Source organism: Hemiscyllium ocellatum, chromosome 18, assembly GCF_020745735.1.
Source record: "Hemiscyllium ocellatum isolate sHemOce1 chromosome 18, sHemOce1.pat.X.cur, whole genome shotgun sequence".
Taxonomy (NCBI): domain Eukaryota; kingdom Metazoa; phylum Chordata; class Chondrichthyes; order Orectolobiformes; family Hemiscylliidae; genus Hemiscyllium; species Hemiscyllium ocellatum.
The window spans coordinates 36374205-36395583 of NC_083418.1; the positions used below are offsets into that span (position 1 = coordinate 36374205).

General features: G+C 41.8%; 1 protein-coding gene across 2 annotated transcripts in view; it reads right to left on the bottom strand.

Annotated features, from left to right (window-relative positions):
* Positions 1-733, bottom strand: part of lsp1a (lymphocyte specific protein 1 a) — a 328974-nt gene extending 328241 nt beyond the window's left edge. The window contains exon 1 of one of the 2 annotated variants that reach the window (XM_060838862.1): positions 539-733. In XM_060838862.1, the coding sequence (XP_060694845.1) occupies positions 539-609 (71 nt within the window). In that variant the 5' untranslated portion in view covers positions 610-733. The remainder of the gene's footprint in view (positions 1-538) is intronic. The other variant, XM_060838859.1, reaches the window with a different exon arrangement.
* Positions 734-21379: the final 20646 nt, after the last annotated feature.

Sequence of the window (21379 nt, forward strand, 5' to 3'; positions counted from 1 at the left end):
ATCTTTGGCGGAAAGGGTTTAAGGTAACAAGTTGTGCTCTCTTGCTTCTAAAAGAAATGAACACCATAACTGCATGCTGCAGATCACCTAGCATTCAGTATGTACTACTGTCTGACCATTCATCAAGAGTCACAAATAATGTATACAAGTTCTGGAAACCAGTCTGCAGTATTATTAAACATATAAATTAAAACAATTCAACAAACATTACCACAGCTTCAATTTTCAAGATCTTAAATATTTTCCATTCATTGGTTACAGGTCTCAGCATCTCAGATTGAAAGTAATATTGCCCAGTCAGTGATTTCTATAACACAGTACACAAGAGATTTCAGATCAATTTAAAATCAGTCAGACCAGTAAATGTGTAACTTTATTTTTTGGTCTTGTAGAAATGTTAGTAACAATAATAAGTAGGGGGCATGCAGTCACTGAGAGTTATTCATGCTTCAGTTGCATTGAACTCTAGGTCTCTGCACTGTGTATAAACTGCTCTGCAGAGAGAAAAGACTGTAATCAAAACATGAATAAATTGTACCTCTCTGCTTGACGCCAAAGCTCTTCACGTTTCTGTCTTCGTAGTTCACGTCGGTGTTCTAAATCATCCATTCTGTCTTCCCCTTCCTTTCTTTCACCTTATTTTGGAAAGCACAAAACTCCAGCTTTTCGCTGTCTGAGTATTCAGCTGAGCATTAGCTGACGATTATGCTTCCTGTAATGATAGAAAGCAAAACCCTTCCAAACAGGAAGCCAGTCACAGAGAAACCCAGCTGAAATGCCTTTCCTCCTTTCAGCTGGGCCAAACAAGGAGGCCTTTAGGCAGGGGTATCTTGGCATTCTGGCTCCCTCAAACCTTACATCCCCTGAAAACAAAACAAATTCGGGAGCATTTGAGATTGGTCCTTGATATAAACATCACCTTTAACAAATTAACAAGCCTCTAATCCTTTAAAGGGTGTTTATTACTTCTCTTTCTCTACAGCCATGAACCTCGCATATTATATTTCATTGTTAGGAGATATGCTAGATTATAATAACAGGATTACTTTACCATCAGACAAGCAATGTATTATTCTGTCTGTAGGGTGAGGATATGTTTTAGGTACCCTGTTACTTTAACAACTTAACATCAAATTTCCACAAATCCTGAGGCTCATTAAAAGTCAATTGTAAAAGCTGCAGGAGATTTGTAGACTGGCAGGAGTATGTAAGTGACTGGCCTTCAGCCTGAAATCTTTGGTCTTTCTTTCTCTTTCTTCATTCTTTTAAAACTTGGAAAACTGATGATCACGCACTGAATGTGATATTTTATTTACATACAAACATACCTGTTTGTTGATGTACTAACTCAACATTTGCTGTTCTTCAAGGTGAGTCAGAGGTGTACTGACGAGTGCTATTTGGTAGAAGTGGGTGAGGGGGCACATTGCCAAACAGAGAATTTGGAAGTAGTTTTCCAATAGATCTTTCCAATGTTTACAAAGTAAGTAATGGCAGAATAGTATCAGTGCTATGGGTGTTTGTTTGATACCAAGATAGCATCATTGCTACACATGCACATTTCCAGCTTGACTCATGTCAGATGACACTTTGTGAGCATTGTGCAGGTATTATGCACAGGGTAGACAGTTCATGATGCCCATAGGGTGTAACGCAGATGTAAGACTAGCACCGTCATTTTGGCTTTGATGCTCTCACAAATTGCACTTTTTCATATACATAATCAAACATATGTCCAGTAGCTGGAAGAGCTTCCTACCACTGTTATTTAAAGTGTGCTTCAAATCCTCGCAGACTGATTTCTGAATAATTTCTAATGGATCTGTTTCTGCTTGTTGAAGTATTGTAAGTTTTCTAGTATTGCTTAAAACTGGTGAAGGGAGTTGTACTTCAAATGGAAAAGACCATGACTTTGGTCTTGACTTTAAGATCAGGCCATTTGTTAGCGCTGGAGTTAAACCATCTCTTTTGCGCACTATATTATGGCAGGAAGATGGAACAGATGTAGCTGAGAAGCAGGCACACAGTTCACAGAGTGAGGAGCAGAAGAGGGAGGAGATGACTCAGCAGGAGACCTTATCCAACTATGGTCACTCTAAAATCTTTCTTATTCCTCAACTCAAGCCAGAAGCACTTTGTGCACTATCTGCAACATGAAGAAGGTGCTCAGAGAACTTTTCCACCTCTTACAGCAGACCTGTACCTCAGAATAGGGCAAGAACAATACAGACAATGGCTGTGAACATACCAGGAATTTGCCAGATTGAATGGCAAGGTCCATAACATCTCTCAGCTCCCTCTTTACTGATGCACCAGAGAAATGACATACTTTTTATATCTTGAGTTGAAATAGAAGTAAAGTACACGTGAGTTTGTCAGGATGCAAATAAACACATACAGCACTCTAGGAAATGCATGTAAATTATGAAATCTACTACAAGTGCAATGGTTGCTATTTGCTAAATATGTAATTGATACCCTTAGTAGGCCCATGCTGTTAACATGCTTGTGGCATTCATGATGCTTTCACTCCACAACAAGTTGTGCTCCCTCAGCATTTAAGTTGCTACATTAAATCAGAGGGTAGTTGCTGAGTTTCGAGGGTTATAGCCATAACATCTGACTCAACATGAGGTTCAATGCAGAGAAGTATGTGATGATGCACTTTGGTCAGAAGAACATTGAAAGGCTTGGGTGGAGTGCAAGAGGAAGGCTGCAGTTGTTGAGTGGGTGGGAGCTTTAATTCTTGAATGTCGGTGGATGGGGGGAAACAGGAACTCAGTATGGGGTTGTTGACGAAAAGGCAAGGCATTTCCAAATTGGAAAGTGAACATCTACTTATTCAGAAGTTTTTTGCAGCAGCAACAATTAAACATTAGACAGCAATTGAAAAGGCCATGCCCAATAACAAGAAGAAAGTATAAAGGGGCCTCATATCTGACAGAAATCCGTCTGCACTCCACAACAAGCATCGTTGACTCAAAACTCACAACCATAAAATTGAGAGGCACTGCTCCACTATCATGGAATGCTAGTCTTTGAGCTATACGCATAAGATCAAGTGCCTTTTCTTCATTCTTTTTAGGTCGGATCTTCCTTTTGCTTATAGATGTTTGAGCAAACGTTGCTTTTCACTACAGAATCTGGAAACACAGGGTTGAATTGAAGTGGGGTGAAGAGGAAAGCTCTGATAATTGACCTAAAATGCTAAGTTTGTTTCTGTCTCCACAGATGCTGTCAGTTCTGCTGAATATTTCCAGCACTTTCTGTGTTTTATTCCATTAGCCATGAACTGGTTTATTGACACTGTCCAGAGTTCTTGTTTAAAAGAGAATGCCTGCCAACTAATTACGCAATTGGAGAAATAGTTGCGAAAGAAGTAATGTTCATAAATCTATATCTCCAAATGTTATTCATGACATGTTCAAATCCAAAGAGATATTCAATAATTCACCAGCAGTGCATAGACAAAATCATTAAGCAAATATATGCACAACTACCGTACAATTCTATGAATAGGTTCAGAAAACAATCAAAAATGATAATCGAATATCTAGAAAAATAGAATACAAGCATTAATGATACAACCAATAACAACATTTCCTGATTTAAATCACTTGGTCAAGCACAAAAGACATGGAGAAATGCATACCAATCACCTACTTGTTTTCCTGTAGTGTTGCACTTCAGTCTGACTGGTAGAGAGGACTCCCTGTTGCTGGTTTTTAACTCCCTCTACTGCTGTTCCCTGATGCAGGTCTATTCTTCTCTTTGTGAAACTGCTGTCCCCACTCCCTCTCATGCTGTTTATGAAGTTGTTGTCCTAGCAACCTCGGGTCTATTTCAGAAGTACGAGGTCTTCCTTTGTCTTACTGATGAAGTTGGAGATCTGTTCTAACCTGTGCTGGAGCATTCCTTTGAGTATCCAGGGAATAAAAGTATTCCTATAGCACACCAATATCTACTCATCTAGGTTTCTGGTGACTCCATGGTTCACTGTCCTCACCTGGTTTTGTGGCAGAATAGATGTTGTCTGTCAGCCCCGTGTAGGGAATATAGTCTCTGTCTCTAAACACCTACTCTCTTCTTGGAGGCACAAATGTGGCATGATTTGGCTCAGAATGAAGGCATTGTGATTGCTTCCAGGCTAATGGGTATTCACGAATGTACTGTACTGTACACAGCTGCAGACTAACTGGATATTGATAGAATGGTAATGGTAGTGGCTCCTGTATTTCTCTCCTTTTTCATGTCTGCTTGACCAAAGTGACTCTGCGCCATTGTGTTTCCTACTGCCTTGGTAAATCCATGTACCTACTCATTCGGCTTTTCTTAGTTTAGAGAGAACACAATGTATCTGCTTCTCCTAGCAGAAATGGCTTTCATTGCCTCCCAGGTGCAATAATGGATAGTGTACTGGCAGATGTTGATATATCACACGCTCACTTATAAATATTTAGGGGCACTAAAGTTCAATGTGACATCAAAAATTTTTATGCCAATCTCTTGCCCTGATGTGAGGATACAGATTGTGCTGAAGGAGGTGGTATACTTCCATAAGCACCTCCTCGATGAACCAAAGTCACCTCAGGCAATATTACTGGCTCAAATGTAGATACAGGATGAAGAGTGACATTAGCAACCAATGTGAGTAGTGGAATGTCCTCATCCTTATTCTCCATAGAGTTCCTACAGTTTACAACCTCTGCTCCACATCGCCTGTAGGTTGAATGCCTGTCCCTTTATTAGGATTAGTGAGGTATTCCTTGTGCTACTAGTTAAGTGAAAGATTAACAAAGTCATTTAGTGAACTCATATGATTGAGATTTCAGTCAAGTTAACCAGAACAAATAATTTCCTCTGTGTCAGACTCCTCCTCACAGGCTAGCACATAAATGCTATGCCTTCCCGACACCCTGTTGAGGTTGCAACACACAGGATGTGGGAGGCAGCACAACTCATTACATTTTTATACCTTTGAGATTTCTGTAACGTACTAGTGATGCATTGGAAACTTCACAACTCTCCACATTGTATTCCACCATGTTCATAATCATTCACTTAATCTGCTTTCCATCTCTTTTTGCCTCCAAACAGCTTTCTTTCCCACGTAGTTTGCAACAGAAGCAAATTTTGATCTAATACACAGTACCTGCAGCAAATTCATTGGTATAGATTGCAATCTAGGAACTGATCCTTGTAGTACCAAAACAATAGAGTCTGCAACCAAAAATAATTATACATTCCTATTCTGTTTTTCTTATCTATTAACTAATCTGCAAACCAAGTTAATAAACTAGCTCCAATCCAATGAGCCTAATTTTGTCTTATAGCTTCTTGATTGACAACTTAATGCATGCCATTTCAATTTCCAAATACATTACCTCCATTGATTTTCTTATCTACACTGGTCATTATAATCTCAAAAGTACAGCAAATTGTCAGACAAAGTTTTAGTTCCATAAATCCACTGATTGCTCCCAGTCATATTATGATTTTTATCATAAAGTGAAAGGGTAGAGTCAACACAGATTGATGAAAGGCTTGGCAATTTCTGAGAACTCAAAATCAATGCATCCACGAACTTTTAAAGTAATACTGAATAGACCATCAAAAGAATTGTTGCATTTTAGTCTCAGTAATTTCTGCAATCTTATTTTTTTCCTAAACCTAATTTATTTAATTCCTCATTCTCACTTGGTTTGCTTGTGTTTTCAAAATATCTGTGCAAATTGACCATGAAGGTAGGTCAAAAGTATTTGGTTAATGTCTCCACCATTTCCTTATTTGCCATCTTAAATTTTCCTGCTTCTGCCTCCAAGGCATTTACTTTGACTAATCTCTTTTCGTTTTTTAATATGCCTTTCAAAGATTTTAGGATCTATTTTTATGTCCCTCTAGTCTGATATCATTTATATCTCTTGTCTTTTAAATTTTTTGGCTGTTCATTGTTGAATTTTAAAATTCACCTAATCATCACAGAAGCGTTATTCTTGTTGGCAGCAGTAGAAGCCACCTGCTCTGATCTGATGCTGTCTTTAACTTAGTCATGCTTGGTGTTTCTTAATGAAACAGCAATAAAATAGTCCAGCCACAAAGTGACTTGTTGTTCAGAAAAATGGATCTGGGAAACCCAAGTCAATGAACTGGTACTGAAAAGGCTTTACAATCGACCAAGGAACATGGTACCAGGTTAAAAACTTCTTTAGTTCACATGGAACTCATGATAAACAATGAGAAACGTTCCAACACTTCAGGATAGTGTAAAGCATCTGTGCTCCTCAATGCCCACAAGAAAATCTTAGGTCTTCCTTAGGCTGTTTTTCCCCACTACTTTCCAAATACAATCTTCTCCCCAAAATATACCTGAGTGTTAGTAAAATCTTTCAGGCTTTGTCACCATGGTACTGTTACCCTACATGCAATTTCCACCCTCCCCAGGCTCATACTGGTTTCAGGTGAGAGTCTGATTGTGGGCATTTAGTCAAGGTGTACATGCTAAAATCACCAGACCTGATCCTGCCAAGTAAAGGAATGTTTGCCATTTGCTTTGGTACCATCTGAATCCCATTTCGAATCCAACTTACAACTTTATATTTCTATCCTCAGAGGAACCATCAAGCTCACTGTCACCTGAGGACTCCCTTTCTCCTACCTCCATTTCCACATTCTGATAAACCTACCCAACAGCTTGCCTTGCATTGGCTATGTCGCCTTTACACTGTCCAATATGGGCCACCCAGACTTAATGAACTGCATTTGGACACTCATTTGGAGTGGGAGGCTAGCCAATTCTGTTTAAATGACATCAGGCTCTTTAAAATGGACAGTACCTCCCACTACGTATCAGTGTGCACATTTCACTGTTCTAAGAATTCAAATTTCCCATTCCTTTAAGATAACCAAGACAAAATATGAATCCATTTATTTTACTCAGATACCAGAAAGATGAGAAGATCTCAATCCAGAAAAGGAAATCCTTTAAGCTAGCAAATGAAGTATGTATATGGTCTCCAACCTGGAAAATATAAAATCCAAACGGCCTGGGTTCAGAGCTCTGCTGAACTTATTTAATGAAAGCCAGCTCAGTGGCTTCCCACAAAATATTTTCTTTTTTACTGGCAATTTCCATGAGTTTTTGTGATGCCATATGGAACTCTCTGTAACTGTCACATTGATTGATCTTCTGTTATTAGACAAATAATGATATCTGTTCCCAAAGGATTTGCAAAGGCAGGTTTATGTTCTGCAAGAGTTATAGCACTGTCTTTATTGTAAACAGACTCCAAGGACAGAGAGAGGAAGAATAAATGAATCCTGCTTACTCTACTCAACCACAGACAGTGTTGTTTATTATAATGGATACTGTGGCCAAGCACAACTATGCAGATGCTATTTCATGAATGAGTTGAATATGTGCTGGTTCTCTTTGATAGCTATCTTCTTTTTAACTGTTCATGTACAAAATATTGGTGAGGTTTGTAAAGAAAAACTGTTTAAAATTTTCCAGGCATGTTAGTGAATTGGAGCTACTGTGAATTGGGCACGGTTAGGGCATCTCCTTATTCCTAATCTTTTTCTTTACAAAAATGAACTGAGAATGAACCAGGAATTTCAATTTGTGAAACATTGTGCCCTGGGAATATACTAAGTAATTGAAACAAGAGATTATGTCTGTTCATGTGGTTATCTGAAGGAAAAACAAACATCAGTTGGAATCCTAAGCTGTTCCCTGTATTTCATTTGCAGGAACCTTTGAAGAGCCTTCTGAATGAAAATCACATTTAACTGCATTCAAGAAGCAGCTGGGCTGAGAGGGAATAAGAGAATTAGATGGGATGCAACTAGTTGGAATGGTAGTGGACCAGAACCCCACCATCTTCTTTTCACAATCCAAATTCAGTTCTGAGTAGGAAGACTTGAGGTCTACTTTCCTCCTCTAGCACCAATTGAGGCTTTTACGTCATCAATTTATGATCACTAAGCCCAAAAACAGGAGGGTAACTTCCATCATTTCAGTTTGATGCTGAAAGATGATCAACTCTACCTCTCTCCACAGATGTTGCCAAACCTTTCAGTATTTTCAGCTTTCGTAGTGATTTTACTTCAAATATTATGTTGTATTTTGTTTTTGTCACATGAAGTGTTCCCTGGGACAGAGCCCCAAACAAAGTCCTTCTGTCATTGATCTAATTGGAAGTCCATTGGAGCATAGAATTTACACACAGCCAATACAAAAATACTATAGAGACTGAGAGTGAGTGCATAGGATGTTAACATATATAATAAGGAAAGTAGAAAAGGTTTATCTCAGTATCAAATAAAATATGAGAATAGTTAATGGAAGGGTAGAGCCATGTGAACAAGAGATTGTCACACAGAGGAGGAAGAATTGGTACAAATACAAAAACACTTTTCCTTGATTTTTCATAAATATATGATACTGCAAAATGTTGATCAAACAAGAATAGTGAAGAGAAACTATGAAATATAAAATGGAAAAGACAGTGGGCCCCAGTATTTTGTATTCTTGAATATTAATGAAAAACAAAGAGGAAATAATGGTGGCTTTAACCATTCAAACATTATCAGGAGGGTGGAAGAGGTGTTGAATCAAGACCTTGAGAGATCAAAAGATAAACGGATTTGGAAGCAAATAGTAAACCTGACTATACTTGTGAGAAAACTCAGGGACCAAAAATCACCAGTTAAAATATAATAGTCACCTAAATACGAGTCAATCATGAAAGTTGACTCAAGTTTATAAAAGGTAATTCCTGCATGAAAAACGTTAGAATGCTTTGAGAAAATAATAATACTTACTACAGGAAATGTATTTTTAAATACTTTGATAAATTGTCAAGGATATGTCAAGTTCAATAGGAAGTTGGCTAAAGGTTGGAAAGCCAAGATCCTGCTTCCCCCTGTAGCAAGTGATGTGAGTGGCCACTAGGTGTAGGGGTGACCGTGGAGGTTAACCAAGTGGGAAGGTGGAAATCTGTCCATTTTCACCCTGATTAAGTCCATGAATGAAGGCCCATAAATAATTTTCCTGCCCCTATGCTAACCATAGTGCTTAGGTGGCAAAGTAATAATGGTAGGGGCTTCATCCCACTACCATTAATATTAAGCCATTGATAGATAGGCCTGAAGTGCTTGCTTCCAAGCTTCCACAATGAGACTCTTCTTCAAAGGCATTCTGTGACCCCTCAAGGGACTCTGCACTGAAAAACGATGGTGGGTTTCCACTGAGAACCACCTCATGCCCTTGATGCTGTACCCATTTCTTTCCCACCTTGATACTTGTCCCTGGCACCCCTCTGCTACTCATCTAAGCATGGCTCCTTCTTGAATCTGAGCCTTGATGCAATACTGACAGTAGTCATCACCTCCCTGGTGGCACCATATCTCTTGGTTGGTAGGACCTCTGCTCCCAAATCCCTTGTTCCCAGGTAGGAACCTGCCTCTGGCATGACAACTGCCTCAGTGTCACTTACTTTTGCAGGCCTGCCTTGAAAGAGATAACATGGACCTCATGTCATCTCTCCAATTAATGGTTAAGATCCTGGTTAGCTCCATTAAATCCAGTGCTATTACTAAATGACTGTGTAGGTATTAAAGGTGTAAACTGGGTTGTTAATGCTAAGATCATTGCTCTACTCAGTAAAATGACAATACACTATATAGCATTGTGGCTATGTTTTAGCAATTCTAGATTTAATTTAACACAGATAACATTTTCCACGATATGCAGCTTACCTCCAAACTGTTGATTGTTTATTTTCTGTACTTTTGTTTCATTTCTGAAATATTGTCTTTGTTACACTTCCCTCTTTCAAAGATCACTTTAGTTTTTGCTAAGCACTGGCAAAACAGTTACTATTGCCCATCCTTAGCTGGACTAGAGTCACTTGAAGGCTAGGCTAAATGTAAGCACAGCAAATTCCCTTATTGAACTACTTAAGCTTTTACAATTTTGGTTTTGGTTCATAAATTACCAGATTTGTTGAGCATACTTTCACAACTTACCACAGAGAGATCTGAACTCATGACCTCTGTGTTATTAGTTCAGTGTTATACAATGTGCACACTGTGGCATGTGAAAATGCTTTTCCTTATTCCTGAACTTTGTAGCACTGGTGACTTCAGAGGCAATTAAATTCAAATAGGTTGAGTGGAATTGGGGTTGCACATACCAGGCCATAAATTCTCAGATTTATTGAATTCACATTAGCAGACTGTCATGGTGGAATTCAAGGTATGATTTGTCAGCCTTGTAGCATAGCTATTCTTTTATATGACTCCTTTGACTTATATTGCTGAACTTACTTTATACATAAAGGATTAGTTAGACTGAAAAGCAGAGGTGCATTTAAGATGAAATTTGTTAAGCTAAAGAGGAAGAAAAAAATAAAAGGCAATGATGATCGTGTTAGTTGAGGGATTTGGCAGGGTGGATAGACCAAGTAGGCAGAATGTTTTGCTTCTGTATTAATGAGCTATGCATCTCGAAATGTATTCTCTTCCAGATAACCCACTGGATTTCCTAGATTGCTGAACCAAATTGATACCTGGAGGTGAGGACTGTTCCAGCGAGAGGTCATTAATTTTCCTTCTGCGTTGGGGGAGCACCTTGCATGCTCCCAGACCCCTAAACTAAACTTGTCCTCTTCATGTTATCAGACAAAGTACCCTTCTCACCAAGTTCCCAGCACAACCCCTTGTAATTGGGCATCCCACAAATACCAAGCTACTGGCTACTCCTAATTATCATTGACCACAGTTTCGTATTCACCAACCATGCCCTGAGATCACCGACTGTATCCAGTGATCACTGATCAGCCCCTTGGTTATCGCTGACAGCAAATATTGGAAAACTAGTACTAGGCATCTACTACTTCAATAGCCCCATCTTTAAAACTCTTTTTGGACCCAGAGACTTGTCGTCCCACATCTTCCATTAGTTTGCTTAATACTGCTTCCCTCGTGATTGTAATTTCACTAAATTCCTCTATCTCTTCAACTCCCTAATTTACAGCTATTACTGGACTTTGTTTTATGTTCTTGAGAGTGAAGACATAGCAAAATATATGTTCATTTCATCTGCCATTTCTTTATTATCTACTTTTAACTCCCCATTCTCACTCTCTCAACTTACTGACTTACCCATTTCCTTTTTAAATAACTGTAGAAATTCTTGCTATCCAATGTTACATTTACAGCTAACATGCTCTCAAGCTCTAATTCCTTCCTTCTGAATAACCTCTTAGTATTTTCTGTCATTGGTCAGAATATAACGAATCATCTGATCTGCCACTCACCTTTGCTTAATTATAGGCCTTTTCCACTAGTTTGATGCTTACCCTAACTTTGTTAGTTAATCACAGATCCTCCAAAGGTCCTTCCATTAGAATTTTTCTTTGTAATAGGAATATATTTATTTTAAGTCATCTGAAATAGCACCTTAAGTGTCTGTGACTGCATCTCTTGAACTAGTCTAGTATGCCAGTTCACTTCAGCTAAGTCAACTTTCCTGCTCTTACTTAGGTTTAAAATATTAGTCTAAGGCCTAATATTCTCCCTTACAAGCTGTTGGGATCCATTATTAAGGTTAGGCAGTGTAAGAAACTTTATTGTTAGGTAGTGCTCACGTAAGGTAGTATTAGCAAGTCTGGAACTTGTTAGCTTCACTAGACAACAGTAAGCCATTATGTTACACTAAGAACAGACTGAAAAGCTGATGGCATAGCCTGAAGAGGCCCCAGGGAGGGTGAGAGATAACAGGACATTGGAGCCGTGTCAAAATGCACGTAGCTCAAACTGAGGTAATAGAATGTTATCAGGTGAGAACCAATGATATACCAAAATACTGCATTTTACCAAATAAGGATGTAACTCTGGAATGTGAGAGAACAAAAAGATAGACAAATTAAAATATAGGCAGAACGCGCCTTCTCCAGTGAGCTAGACACCTCACTGTACTGTGTACGATTCTCTCTCATTAAAACTGCTATATTTTTAATCAGACCTGGTGTCTCTCTCCTCCAAACGAACACGGGGACAGAAGTCCTGTCCTAACAAAGCTAAGTGTAAAATGTAATCATATTATGCTTGCTGCTATCTAGGGGTTCCTATACGCTGAGGCCAGTAATTAATCATGTGTCATTCCATAATACCAAACCTAATGTAGTCTGTCCTCTTATCAGTTCCAAAATATAGTGCTCAAAGAAAGTATTTTAAAATCACTCAACATCTTCATCCAGGCTATTACTGCCAATCTGCTTTCCCCACTGTGTATGTAGATTCGAATCAGTCATGATTATTCCATTCCCTTTATCACAGGCAGTCAATATTCCTTCTTGTATATTTTGTTTCATATTATGGTAATTGCTAAGAGGTCTGTAGGTCATTCCTGATTGTGACTTCCTACCCCAATTATTCCTTATCTCCACCTAATGACATTTCAAGTGCTCAATCAAGTTTTTTTTAAAGGTTGTGAGGTTTCCTGCCTCAGCTACCCTCCCAGGCAGCAAATTTCAGATTCCCACCATACTCTGGGTGAGAAAACCTTTCCTTATATCCCCTCTAAACTTCCTGTCTTTGACCTTAAAATTATGTTGCCTTTTTATTGATCCTTTAACTAATGGGAACAGCTGCTTTCTATCCACCCTGTCCATGCCCTTCAATCAGATCTCCCCTCTGCCTTCTCTGCTCAAAAGAAAACAGCCCAAGCTTATCCAATCTCTCTTTACAGCTAAACTGCTCCATCCCAGGTAACGTCCTGGTGAATCTCCCTTGCACTGAGTTGCTGAATTCCAGATGTGAGTTGAGAGTTACAGCCCTTGACATCAATTCCACATTTGACCGTGTGTAGTCTCAAGGACCCCTAGCAAAACTGGACTCAATGGGAATCAGGGGAAAGCTCTCCACTGATTGGAGTCAAACCTGGCAGACGGGAAGGTAGTTGTTGTTGTCGATCAGTCATCTCAGCTCCAGGACATCTCTGCAGGAGTTCCTGAGAGAAGTGGCCTAGGCAACAACCACTTTCATCTGCTTCATCAATGACCTTCCCACCATCATAAGGTCAGAAATGAGCATGTTCGCAGATGATTGGACAATGTTCAGCACCATTTGTAACTCCTCAGACACTGAAGCAGTCCATGTCTAAAAGCTATAGGATCTGGACAATAGCCAGACTTGGGCTGACAAGTGGCAACAAACATTTTTGCCACATAAATGCCAGGCAATGACGGTCACCAGTAAGAGACAATCTAAAAATTGCCCTTTGACATTCAATTGTGTTGCCATCACTGAATCCCTCACCATCCACATCCTGGAAATTAATACTGATGAGAAACAGAACTTACTCACCAAATATATAGTAGCTACAAGAGCAGGTCAGAAGCCAGGAATACTGCGGTGAGTACGTCACCTTCTGACTCTACAAAGCCTGTCCACCATCTACAAGGCACAAGTCAGGAGTAATGATGGAATACTTTCCACTTGCTTGGATGGTTGCAGTGCCATCCACACTCAAACTGTTTGACAGCATCCAGGACAATGCAATCCGCTTAATTGACACCACATCCACTTTCCCTCCAACACCGATGCTTAGTCACAGCAGTGTGTACTATCTGCAAGATGTACTGCAGGAATTCACCAAAGATTGTCAGACAGCACCTTCCAAACCTACAACCACTTCCATCTAGAAGGACAAGAGCAGAAAATACATGGGAACACCACCACTTTCAGGTACCCCTTCAAGCCAAACACCATCCTGACTTGGAAATATATTGCCATTCCTTCAGTGTCACTGGGTCAAAGTTCTAGAATTCCCTCTCTAAGGGCATCGTGGTTCCAACTGCAGCATGTGGATTGCAGTGTTTCAAGAAGACAGCTCATCACTAACTTCTCAAGGGCAATACGGAATGGGCAATAAATGCTGGCCCAGCTAGTAATACTCACATCCCACAAGTGAAAATAAAAACTTTCCAGTGTAATCATGTCCTTCTGATGCAGTAACTAGAACAGCGCACAGTACTGGCCTTCAGTCACACTAACAGCTTTGCCTACCCGTCCTCGCACTTGGCCAATTTTGGTTCCAACTTACCAAGTGACCCAAATCCCCAGTATTTTCATCTTTGTCAGTCTCCCATGTGGGACTTCATCAAGAGACTTAGCTGAAATCCATATAAACAAAATTCCCTACCACTAAAGGGACTCTCATTGGTCTGTAATTCCCTAGTTTGTATCCACCACCCTTTTTGAAGGGTGAAACCCACGTTAGCTGTCCTTCAGTCTTCTGACACTTCCCCTGTGACCAAAGAGGAATTAAAACTTTGTGTCAGATTTCCTCTAATTTCCTCCCCTACCTCCCACAATGGCCTGAGATACAACTCATCTGGACTTGGAGATTTGTCCACTTTCAACTCGCCAGAAACTCCAATACCTCCTCACTCCCTACATCAAACCACTTAAGAACCTTACAGTTCCTCTTCCTGCATTCTGTACCCACATCCTCCTTCTCAAAAGTGAAGCTAGATGTGTGAAGTGCTTTGCTTAACACACCCAATCAATGTCCTTCAGTGACATACACAGATTGTCCCCTTGGTACCTAGAGGGGCCTGCTCCTTCCCTCATTATCCCCTTCCTTTGATATACATATAGAATATCTTTGGATTCTCTCTAACCTTACCCCAGTGTTTTTTCATGCTTCCTCCTTGCTCTCCTAATTATTTTCTTAAGACTCCCCCTGCACTTTCTATATCCACTAGGTCTTCCACCTGATTTGCTCCTGTGAAAAGTCTTTCTTTTCTTTCTTACCCAGTCCTGAATATTCTGAGACACCAAGGTTCTCTGGGCTTGTTACTCTTCCATTTCACCCTAAGGGGAACATGTTAGATCTGCACTGTCACTAATTCCATTTCAAACACACAACCCCGCACGCCCCCCCCCCCAAGCATAGATTTACCAAGAAATAGCTGTTATCAAGCTATTTTTGCCGGATCCTGCTTTATTTTAATAAAATCCGCCTTTCCACAATCTTAAAAAAAAAGCCTAGTTCCTCATCCTCTCTATGCAGACCCCTTTTCCCATTTCTACCTTTATCATTGGAACCTACATGTTCTATGACCACTGGATTCTCCCTTACATGCACATACAGTGATTTGGGTGGTTAAAAGTTTACAATGTGGAGAGAATGCCAAGCTTCTAGCTTTCCTGACCAGAATGCTTGCCTTGAAGAATGTGGTGCTAGAAAAGTGCAGCCAGTCAGGCAGCATCTAAGGAGCAGGAGAGTCGACGTTTCGAGCATAAGCCCTTCATCAGGAATGGAGGGTGGGGGGTGGTGCGCTGGACCAAGGGGGCTGAGAGATAACTGGGACAGGGGTGGGGCTGGGGGGGAAGGTAGTTAGGAATGTGACAGGTAGATGATGGTAGGGATGAAGGTGATAGGTCAGAGAGGAGGCGCCTCATCTTTTGCCTTGGGAACCTTCAACCACATGGGATCAATGTGGATTTCACCAGTTTCCTCATTTCCCCTCTCCCAATCTCATCCCAGATCCAACCTTCCAACTGGGCAGCACCCTTTTGAACTGTCCTACCTGTCCATCTTCCTTCCCAGCTATCTGCTCCACCCTCCTCTCTGACCTATCACCATCTCCCTCACCTTCACCTACCTATCACATTTCCAACTACTTTCCCTCCAGCCCCACCCCCCTCCCATTTATCTCTCAGCCCCTTGGGCTACACCTCATTCCTGATGAAGAGCTTGTGCTCAAAATGTCGACTCTCCTGCTCCTCGGATTCTTTTCCAGCATCACACTCTTCGACTGTGATCTCCAGCATCAGCAGTCCTCATTTTCTCCCAGAATGCTTGCCTTCCTCTTTAAAATGCTGTCCCAGTAAGTATCCAGCCCAGTGAAATATCAGAGCTTCTTCTCTGGTTAATCGTATCTTGTCCTAGTTTCACTGCCTGTCATGTCCGCCAATGCTTTTGTTTCTAATCTGATTGTGAACCAATGCAAACTGCCAATTATCCTACAAAATCCCAAAAGAGTTGTGAAATATCTTTTACACATCACACATTGCCTTTTTCTTTAATTTCCTGGAATTATATTATCTGATCCACATAAATGCAGATCCAAATCTGAAGAACAATGGTTTACAGAAAACAAATTGCAATGAATGGCTTAGTACAAACCAATCCATTGTTTTGTTTGAATTTGTTTATGAGATGTGAACATTGCTGCAAAGCCACCATTTATTGATGTTCCACTTTTGGATTACTGGAAGGTTTTGGCAGGTGACCTGTTTGGACATAGCTGTGCATGTGACCCAGTAAAAGTAAGATAACGTCACCATAGTCCCACAAGACTCTCATTGGAGGAATGCATTGGTGGTGGTTTAACCTGAGGGTCACCACACCTCAGATAAGGGCTGAGGTTTAAAAGATGGGACCTTCATTATAACCTCAGCCAGAACAGGATCTAAACCCGCACTGTTGGCATCACTCAGCATTGCAAACTAGCTTCTGGATTAGTGATGTTGGAAGAGCACAGCAGTTCAGGCAGCATCCGAGGAGCAGTAAAATCGATGTTTCGGGCAAAAGCCCTTCATCGACTTTTGCCCAAACCATCGATTTTACTGCTCCTTGGATGCTGCCTGAACTGCTGTGCTCTTCTAGCACCAGTAATCCAGAATCTGGTTTCCAGCATCTGCAGTCATTATTTTTACCATTGCAAACTAGCTGTCCAGCCAACCCAGCTAACTGACCCACTATATGGCCCACTAATAGCAAAGGAACAGCAATATATTTCCAAGTCAGGATGGTGTGAACTGGAGTGTATTCCACAAGCTTGTGGCCATTGTTACTCTGTACAGCATCTTTCATGAATGTATTTTATCATAACAATGCTACATACCCATTTAAGTGTCCCTATAACAATGTTGGACCATAGCTCTCCCATTGGTTCAGTCGCTAACTTGGAGGATCTGATAGCATTCTGCATTCAAGAGGCCTTATGTTCTTTTCAGGATGGTAGTCATGACTCAGCGGTTTCTCCAAAAATGTGCACACTTGTATGCAAGGAAAGGATAAAGTTTAGCTGCACCATTAAATTGTGTACTGACAGACATTATGAAGGCTTGAATGGTTAATTAAATCATGGCACCTGAAGGCTGTCAGCATCCGTGTCAGAGCGCAGCTGCAGCCAGCACCTTGCAGAAAGATAGAGGGAAGAAACCCATAGTCCAGTAACTCGGATTGTTGATTAGAAAATAGCATGAAACGAATCTCAAGTGATGCACTTTCACAACCGTTGAAATATAGGAGGAGGGTTTGTGGTATAACTGGTGTTAAATTGAGCATAATGTGTTGAGAAGACTGGAGATGGCTTTGTTGCTAGGCAGAGAGTCTAACTTTAGACCTTACTAACCACAGAACTGTTAGTTGATTTTATTAGTAGGCACAAAATGAGTCAGGACTCATGTGGGTTGAAATGTATCTGGATTTGGTTGATCCTTCAATGGGCATATTGCTGCACCCTGCTGGACAAAGAGGCTATGTAAAACCTGAATAGAAGGACCATAGAGTGATGCCTTATAATTAATTAAATGTATTTCTTTCCGATGTTTATCTACAATTAATTCAATATTTGTACAGCTTAGAATGATTTTTCAAACTACCTAAATTGAGAGGTTTCTAATATTCTAATGTAGTTGTGAACCAATGCAAACTACCAAGCATCCTAACAAATCCCAAAGGGGTTATGTGATATCCTTTATGAGATTTCCATCACTTCTTATCTTTTTAAAAAATCTCTGAATAATATATTATCTGATTGAGGTAAACACAGATCCAAACTGAAGATTAGTTGTTTATAGAAGATGATTATACACAAAATCAAATGGGAAAAAATAATTATTATTTTCCATGTTTCCATATAAAATCATTTAATTTTGAGCTCAATAGCAATTCTTAACAAGTTGTTCTCAGTTTTTAAAATATTTTACATTAGTTTAAGTTAACTCACCTTCTAGGAATGGAAGCATCAATCAAGCACAGAAGCTAGAAGTGAGAATTCATCAATATATCTGTAGTGATTGCAATGAGGTCAGTCAGGTGGACATCATAGAATATGAGTTTTCTGATTGGGCCTGTTAATGTAATCCAGTCAGGGAGCCTTGGCTGACAGATAGGAACCACAGTGTCAGCCATTCTGTTCACTCTGAGAGCTGGCTTTGAGGGAGCTGGATCAGTGTGAAGGACTTTCCAAGTGTAAATAAAGAGTGACTTGATGACGAGACATGATCTTTGTGGAATTATTTCTACATTGTAAAGTTTAAAGTTGGCATACATGTGTCATCGCCAATACATGCAGGATGGCAGCTGACTGGCAGGCTGGGCTTTCACATAGGTGGGTAACAGTTGGCTGGAGGCTATAGGGCACATGCTAGAGGTTGTGATCTCAGTAATGACAGGGATAATAATAATAATAGACAATAATAGACAATAGATGCAGGAGTAGGCCATTCTGCCCTTCGAGCCTGCACCACCATTCAATATAATCATGGCTGATCATCCTTAATCAGTATCCTATTCCTGCCTTATCTCCATAACCCTTGATTCCACAATCCTTGAGACCTCTATCCAACTCTTTCTTAAATAAATCCAGAGACTGGGGCAGAGCATTCCTTACAGCCACCACTCTCTGGGTGAACAAGTTTCCCCTCATCTCTGTCCTAAATGGTCTACCCTGCATTTTTAAGCTGTGTCCTCTGGTTTGGCACTCACCCATCAGTGGAAGCATGTTTCCTGCCTCCAAAGTGTCCAATCCTTTAATAATCTTATATGTCTCAATCAGATCCCCCCTCAGTCTTCTAAACTCAAGGGTATACAAGCCCAATCACTCCAGTCTTTCAGGTAATCCCGCCATTCCAGGAATCGACCTCGTGAACCCAAGCTGCACTCCCTCAATAGCCAGAATGTCTTTCCTCAAATTTGGAGACCAGAACTGCACACAGTACTCCAGGTGTGGTCTCACCAGGGCCTTCTACAGCTGCAGAAGAACCTCTTTGCTTCTATACTCAATCCCTCTTGTTATGAAGGCCAGCATGCTATTAGCCTTCTTCACCACCTGCTGTACCTGCATGCTTACCTTCATTGACTGGTGTACAAGAACACCCAGATCTCTCTGTACTGCCCCTTTACCTAAATTGATTCCATTTAGGTAGTAATCTGCCTTCCTGTTCTTGCCACCAAAGTGGATAACCATACATTTATCCACATTAAATTGCATCTGCCATGCATCTGACCACTCACCTAACTTGTCCAGGTCACCCTGTAATCTCCTAACATCCTTATCACATTTCACCCTGCCAACCAGCTTAGTATCATCAGCAAATTTGCTAATGTTATTATTAATACCATCTTCTACATCATTCACATATATTGTAAAACACTGCGGTCCCAGTACGGATCCCTGCGGTACCCCATTGGTCACTGCCTGCCATTCTGAAATGGAGCCGTTTATCACTACTCTTTGTTTCCTATTAGCCAACCAACTTTCAATCCAAGTTAGTACTTTGCCCCTAATAGCATGCGCCCTAATTTTGCTCACTAACCTCCTATGTGGAGTAAAAAATGAGGTCTGCAGATGCTGGAGATCACAGCTGAAAATGTGTTGCTGGTCAAAGCACAGCAGGCCAGGCAGCATCTCAGGAATAGAGAATTCGACGTTTCGAGCATAAGCCCTTCATCAGGAATGAGAGAGAGTAGCCAAGCAGGCTAAGATAAAAGGTAGGGAGGAGGGACTAGGGGGAGGGGCGATGGAGATGTGATAGGTGGAAGGAGGTCAAGGTGAGGGTGATAGGCCGGAGTGGGGTGGGGGCGGAGAGGTCAGGAAGAAGATTGCAGGTTAGGAGGGCGGTGCTGAGTTGAGGGAACCGACTGAGACAAGGTGGGGGGAGGGGAAATGAGGAAACTGGAGAAATCTGAATTCATACCTTGTGGTTGGAGGGTTCCCAGGCGGAAGATGAGGCGCTCCTCCTCCAGCCGTCGTGTTGTTATGTTCTGCCGGTGGAGGAGTCCAAGGACCTGCATGTCCTCGGTGGAGTGGGAGGGAGAGTTAAAGTGTTGAGCCACGGGGTGATTGGGTTGGTTGATCCGGGCGTCCCTGAGGTGTTCTCTGAAGCGTTCCGCAAGTAAGCGGCCTGTCTCACCAATATAGAGGAGGCCACATCGGGTGCAGCGGATGCAATAGATGATGTGTGTGCAGGTACAGGTGAACTTGTGGCGGATATGGAAGGATCCCTTGGGGCCTTGGAGGGAAGTGAGTGTGGAGGTGTGGGCGCAAGTTTTACATTTCCTGCGGTTGCAGGGGAAGGTGCCGGGGGTGGAGGTTGGGTTGGTGGGGGGTGTGGATCTGACGAAGGAGTCACAAAGGGAGTGGTCCTTGCGGAACGCTGATAGGGGAGGGGAGGGAAATATATCCTTGGTGGTGGGGTCCGTTTGGAGGTGGCGGAAATGACGGCGGATGATACGTTGTATGCGGAGGTTGGTGGGGTGGTAGGTGAGAACCAGTGGGGTTCTGTCTTGGTGGCGGTTGGAGGAGCGGGGCTCAAGGGCAGAGGAGCGGGAAGTGGAGGAGATGCGGTGGAGGGCATCGTCGATCACGTCTGGGGGGAATCTGCGGTCCTTGAAGAAGGAGGCCATCTGGGCTGTGCGGTGTTGGAACTGGTCCTCCTGGGAGCAGATGTGGCGGAGACAAAGGAATTGGGAATATGGGATGGCGTTTTTGCAGGGGGCAGGGTGGGAGGAGGTGTAGTCCAGGTAGCTGTGGGAGTCAGTCGGTTTATAATAGATGTCTGTGTTGAGTCGGTCGCCCGAGATGGAGATGGAAAGGTCTAGGAAGGGGAGGGAGGAGTCTGAGACAGTCCAGGTGAATTTCAGGTCGGGATGGAAGGTGTTAGTAAAGTTGATGAACTATTCAACCTCCTCGTGGGAGCACGAGGCAGCGCCGATACAGTCATCGATGTAACGGAGGAAAAGGTGGGGGGTGGTGCCAGTGTAGTTGCGGAAGATGGACTGTTCCACATATCCTACGAAGAGGCAGGCATAGCTGGGGCCCATGCGGGTGCCCATGGCCCTACGAAGAGGCAGGCATAGCTGGGGCCCATGCGGGTGCCCATGGCCCTACGAAGAGGCAGGCATAGCTGGGGCCCATGCGGGTGCCCATGGCCCTACGAAGAGGCAGGCATAGCTGGGGCCCATGCGGGTGCCCATGGCCCTACGAAGAGGCAGGCATAGCTGGGGCCCATGCGGGTGCCCATGGCCTTACGAAGAGGCAGGCATAGCTGGGGCCCATGCGGGTCCATGCGG